Source organism: Lagenorhynchus albirostris, chromosome 10, assembly GCF_949774975.1.
Source record: "Lagenorhynchus albirostris chromosome 10, mLagAlb1.1, whole genome shotgun sequence".
NCBI lineage: Eukaryota > Metazoa > Chordata > Mammalia > Artiodactyla > Delphinidae > Lagenorhynchus > Lagenorhynchus albirostris.
Window position 1 is genome coordinate 41,407,622 of NC_083104.1, and position 6,280 is coordinate 41,413,901.

General features: G+C 41.7%; 1 protein-coding gene across 1 annotated transcript; it reads right to left on the reverse strand.

Moving 5' to 3' along the window:
* Positions 1–579: 579 nt before the first annotated feature.
* On the reverse strand, positions 580–3,902 carry CCR3 (C-C motif chemokine receptor 3). Its single transcript, XM_060164042.1, has 2 exons — positions 3,867–3,902; positions 580–1,665 (listed from the first exon to the last, which is right to left on the reverse strand). The coding sequence occupies exons 1-2, from the start codon at positions 3,888–3,890 to the stop codon at positions 580–582; spliced, it is 1,110 nt and encodes a 369-aa protein (XP_060020025.1). The 5' UTR covers positions 3,891–3,902.
* Positions 3,903–6,280: the final 2,378 nt, after the last annotated feature.

Here is a 6,280-nt window from a genome sequence, read left to right on the forward strand (position 1 = left end):
AAAATACCAAATTGCTCTTCTTCTATCGAGTAGCTCATGGGAACTGTGGTCATTCAGTGTGAATAGGAGATCTGTTCATTATTAAGAATATTCAAAACAGGTGTGACATGCCATTATGGTGCTTGAGAGTACATATGCATAAATTTTTTACAAGTCTTTATCAAGCAAGGAAAGAACTAGGCACATTAAGAGATAATGTAATTGATTTATTATATTTTGTGAAGTATGTTTCATTTATATCAATAACTGGCTGAAGTTAAGGTTTAAGATATGAAAAGCTTTACCTGTGTGTAGCTGCACATAGTAACTGTGTAACATTCAGGTGCATTAAAATATATGTAACTCTTGAAAGAATCAAGCAAAGCTCTACTTCTCAGGTTTGACAATAAGTCACTGCCCAGCTGCTGACCTTTGGTAATGCCTCTGGGGTGCATAGATAGACTGCTACCATTGGGTATATATTTTAATGTCTTTAAGAACTTCAGTGTTGCGCTGGAAGTTCAGAGGACTGGTGCAGAGGTTGATGTGTTTGCTTCATCTGCCCCATCCATCTTCTTTAGGCAATGTTCTGCATCTGACCTAAAATACAGCAGAGAGTTCCTGCTCCCCTGTTGACGGGGAGACAGAGCTGGCTCTTTCCAGTTTTTCACTAGGAAGAAATGGGATGAATTTGCCCATGTAGATGGCCACATGCCTGTAGAAAAAGTGGCGGAGGTGCTTCTGGAACCTCTCACCAACGAAGGCGTAGATCACGGGGTTGACACAGCAGTGGGTGTAGGCGATCACCTCCGTCACCAGCATGGCCAGGTCCAGCTGTCTGCTCTGCTCACACTCAGTCTCCAGGTGCACTTGAAAAGTTGAGAGGAGGACAACCAGATTGTAGGGTGTCCAGAAAATAAAGAAGACCACCATGATGACAAAAATGAGCCGGATGGCCTTGTATTTTTTTTTACTGGGGCATCTCAGCAGTGTTTTAATGATTCCTGAGTAGCAGATGGCCATAATGAGCAGAGGCAGAGCGAGACCCAGGATATTCAACCTCAGAGCATGGAAACACTTCCAGGCATTCTCTCCATTCTTTGGGTAAAGAGGACTGCAGAAAGTCTGTTCAAACTCCTCTTGGGACTCATGGAAGATAAATTCAGGGAGGGCTGCTAACCCTGCCAGGACCCAGGTGAAGATGCTTGTGATGATACCAAAAGTGGTCGTCCGGGCTCGAAGGGCAAACACGGCGTGCACGATGGCCAGATACCGGTCTATGGTCAGGAGTATGATGAAGAAGATCTCACTGTACAAGCCCATGTAATAGAGCCCAGAGAGCAACTTACACATATGGTGGCCAAAAACCCACTCATTCCACCCAACATAGTGAATCCAGAACGGCAGAGTGAATAAGAAGAGCAAGTCGGAAATGGCCAGATTGAGCAGGTAGATGTTGGTCATAATCCGGAGCTTGTTGTATTTTGTGAGGATCACCACCACCACTACATTGCCCAACAGACCAACCGTGAACACCAGGGAATACAGTGGGGGCAGGAACTGAGCCCCCAGCTCCTTGATGTTGCTTTTTTCACATGGCAGTGCCCCCTCATAGTCATAGGGTGTGGTCCCAGCAGCTTCACCCACAGTCTTAGTCCCATCGACTGAGGTCGCCATTTCCCTTGTCTCTGTGATAGAAGAAGGAAAAAGCAACCCCACAATTAGCCATGATCACCCCTTGTGACCCACACCACTTGGTTTATACATTTACTCAATAAAACCACATGGGATAAACAGCCTATACATTCCTCAGCATGTATTTCCAAAGGTATATCAGAGATGCTGTGGGGGGAGATGTCTGGAGTGAAAGATCTACCGTTTTCAAAGTCAGCGTGATCCGGGATGGGAAAGGAAACAGAAGAGTTGTGAGTGGTGGTGAAGAGTGGGCGTGTTGCTCTCAGAAAGCATTTGAAGGAAGAAATACAAAACTCGAAGAGACAGGTTGGGTAATGATAACAATAATATTATACTAATTTTATTATTACTGTATCTTTTAAGGTATTTTGCATTTTATGTGTTATATATGACTTTCAAAATCATCTTACCTATTTAAAAACCAAATGCTAATAATAATAATAGTGGTAATAATGATAATAGTGATTATTATCATTAGAAATAACTACCCCCTCTCCATGGCCCCATAACAATGTGCTGTTCATCATAGCTAATGGGGAGATTGAACGTTAAAGAAATTTAATAATTAGCCTAAAATCCTCTAGTAAGTAATTGCAAAAGTTCAAGCTAGATCTTCAGAGTCTATGTCCAGTTCTCTCATCCCTGGATTCAAGTGCAGTGATTTTTAACTTTTTTTTTCTTACATCTTTATTGGAGTATAATTGCTGTACATTGTTGTGTTAGTTTCTACTGTATAACAAAGTGAATCAGCTATACGTATACATATATCCCTATATCCCCTCCCTCTTGCGTCTCCCTTCCACCCTCCTTATCCCACCCCTCCAGGTGGACACAAAGCACCGAGCTGATCTCCCTGTGCTATGCGGCTGCTTCGCACTAGCTATCTGTTTTACATTTGGTAGTGTATATATGTCATTGCCACTCTCTATGACCCAGCAATCCCACTATTGGGCATATACCCCGAGAAAACCATAATTCAAAAAGAGTCATGTACCACAGTGTTCATTGCAGCACTATTTACAATAGCCAGGACATGGAAGCAACCTAAGTGTCCATTGACAGATGAGTGGATAAAGAAGATGTGGCACATATATACAATGGAATATTACTCAGCCATAAAAAGAAACGAAATTGGGTTATTTGTAGTGAGGTGGATGGACCTACAGTCTGTCATACAGAGTAAATTAAGTCAGAAAGAGAAAAACAAATACCGTATGCTAACACGTATATATGGAATCTTAAAAAAAAAAAAAAGGTCTGAAGAACCTAGGGAGGACATGGGGAGGGGGAAGGGTAAGCTGGGATGATCTTTAACTTTTGAAGACTTAGCTATTATAATAGTTACTAACTATTGTAATAATTATAAGCAGCATTCCCTTTTCCTGTTCGTGACAGTGCTGACTAAGCCAGTCATGTGCCAAGAGCAAACCCCTTAGAGCTTCTCCTTCATAAAGGAGCTGAGCATAGGCCAATGGGACTTCATATTAGATTTGATGTTTTTTAGAGCAGGATCCCTAGGGCCAGTGCCTGCTTTTCTTAAGATTACAGACTTGGCTGGAGAAGAAGGAAAAACAGACAAGGGAGGAGTCCATGAAGGGCAGTTAATCCCTGCACTGCCTCCTCAGGAGGAGTCCTACTGACTTTCTCCTTTCTGTGAAGGCACACATGTGAGGTCATGAATGTATGTCAGCAGGCATTTCTCAAGGCAAGTCTTCAAACTGCTATAATTGGAGCCAATGGCAAGGATTGTCTTTGCTTCTTAAGAGAATACTGGGACCCCAGAGGTCAGCACCTGTCAGGGTTCTGTGTAGTCCATGTGAGAGTGGAGAGGGGAGACACAGGAGCTGTTCCTGGCTGTTCTGCTCGCCAGCGATAGGACTTAGACAGGCCTTTACCTCTGAGCCTTGTTTACTTATCTCTAAAATAAGGATCATGGTAGCACCCAAGGTTGTGGTGAGCATCAAATCAGACAGTCTACATGAGATAACATTTTAAATTAGAAAAAACCTGTAAAATTGGTAGGAAGCAGAAGTGAAAGAAAGGCAATGAGAAGCAATTTCATATGAAATCAGGAAAAAGTAGGGGCTTTTGGATAGAACTTGATCTATTTTCATAGCTCTGTCCTGGTACATCATCTACTGATAAGTGACACCTTCAGGCTTTTGAGGTGAAAAATGGAATTGAGGAATAACTGATTTGTATGATCTTATCAGCATTCTTATTCCTAATGGCAAAATCCACAGCAGCTGAGAAAAAATACCTGTCACTTTGTCTGTTATGCATTTTCAACATGAGTGTCTCTCTAAATCTTAATGTCTAAAGCAAGAAAGGAACAGAGCCTCTACTCACCATTAATTATTTGTATATTCTTTCCTTTTCTCCCAGACTGATCTAAAAACATGTCAGACTTTTAAAAAAATTTCACTGAAGTTTTGTTCAACTTGAGGATCGTCTTTAATTCATGTGTCACTTCCATAAATCCAACATGATCAGTATAAGATTATAGAATCTTGGTGGGGGGTGGGTGCCTAGACTGCAAAGCACAGGGAAGCAAGCAGGTTCTGTAGAGTCAGAAGCCAAGTCGTTGATTACTAGTTACATGGGGTCAGAGACACAAAAACAGGGTTTTTACCTGTCTGCAGTCCTAATCACAGTCCTTGCAGTTTGGAAAAATGATACAGTAATAGTAAACAACATCAACAATAAAGAAAGGCGTGCACGCGCGGACACACACACACACACACACACACACACACACACACACACAGTAAAAACCACCCCAAATCTCACCATGATGAGTTTACCACCAATAACATTTCTCTATCTAGATATGCATATGCGGATACGAAGTTTTACAAAAATTGACATCATACTCCTTTAGCTGGTTCACTAAAATTGCTCACAATACAACTCAACCGTGCACTGTAAATGAAGTTTCTTTAGTCTCCAAAACTATTTGGATCTCTGTTACTAGCTTCCGACCTGCTGGGTAGCAGGAAAAAGTATTCACAAATTTTAGTCCTAAGTGGTTTAAATTTAGTCTGATCCATCCATTGATTTGAATGATGACTAGGTTTTACTCATCCTGTGTTGCCAGCTTATAATTTCAGTCCCTTGTCTTCTCTCATTGGTTCTTTCTAAGATGGCAGTGGAGATATGGGGGAAGGGCCAGCATGACTCGATGCGTGGGTGGAGGGAGAAGGGGGTACCCTAGTCTCCTGTTGGTTCTTGATTTACGTGGCTTGTGTCTGCTGAGGCGGGTCAACCTAGTCCCAATCCTGAGCCTTGTGCTGGCATCTGCTGCAATGGTTTGTAGCTAATGGCTTCAGGATCGATTCATTCTCAGTCCTCCCCAGGCACAGTGACCTCTCCCAGGTGATGGAGTGTTCCCTCAGCTCTGGCTGGAATGGAGAAGCACATCTCCATCAGGTTTCTGGCCCAGGCTATGCTCTTTCTTCTGAACTGGCAGGTGCCCAGGCAGACATGCTCCTCCTTGACTCCATGTCCATGCCATGTACAAACCAAGGGACACGCAAGACTGCAAACCAGATCTTTTTTCTGCCTGACCACCAGCTTAACTGTGCTAACCACCCCATGTGGGTAAGGAGGTGCCTTGCAGAGAGACATCCTTTGGGGTTACCTCCAATTTATCAAACAGTCCTCCACACCCCCCAACTCTGGTCAAAGCCTGGATGGGAGAGATAGGGATACACAGATGTGACTGCTTCCTTCCATAGTCTCTTTTCTCGCAATTCCTGGACTCAGAAGGAGAGGAGCCCTCTCCCTGCCATTCTTTTCTGGCCAGGTCCAACTAAATATATATGCAACCTTCGTTTATACTGTGGTAAATGGTATGAGGTAATGGATACCTCATAATTTCACATTCACCAGTGTAAAATTTTAATGAGTGTTGCAAAACTGAATTGAAAAGAAATATTTAGAATTGGAGACCCTTCTTTAGAAAATATATTTGTTTGAAATGCCATTTTAATTATCAAAAAAAAATGTAATGATGATACTCAATGCTAGTGAGTTTGCAGTGAACCTTATTCATTGCTGGAGCGCTTATTCATTGATGATGCAATGTAACTTGTTTTAATAAATTTTATATATAACAGGAACCATCAAGATACACATGGCTTTGATCCAGTAGTTCTAATCCTGGGAATTTACCCTAAGGGGAAAAGGTCCAAGACATAATGTGCACAAAGGTGTTCACTGTGGCATTGTTTTTGTAGTAGAAAAACAAGAAATGGGAACGATCTAAATGTTTGACACATGAAGGATATTTTGAATAAATTGTAGTCCATTTACACAATAGATTATTATGTAGTCATTAAAACTAGTTTTGGATACCAGATAGAATCACAGACAAATGTTTATAAAAATGAAGAGAATGTAAAGTGTGTAAACGAAGATTGCAACAGCATGAAATTATATGTACATGTAAAAGGCAACAGGCAGAGAATCAAAGTAGCTGTGGGGCGTAGGTGGATTATCATTTTCAAAGCTGTAAAATTTAAAAATTTTCTATATTCCCTTATCAATTAAACTGTCGCTGAAAGCTAGTGTTTTTAGGCAGGGACTGCTGGAAGATTTGGCAGAC

Coding starts and splice junctions, on each gene's coding strand:
- CCR3 (XM_060164042.1), bottom strand. CDS start 3,890: ATGCTGATAAGATCATACAAATCA. Junction 1,666..3,866: donor TGATAAGATCATACAAATCA/GTTATTCCTCAA, acceptor TCTATCACAGAG/ACAAGGGAAATGGCGACCTC.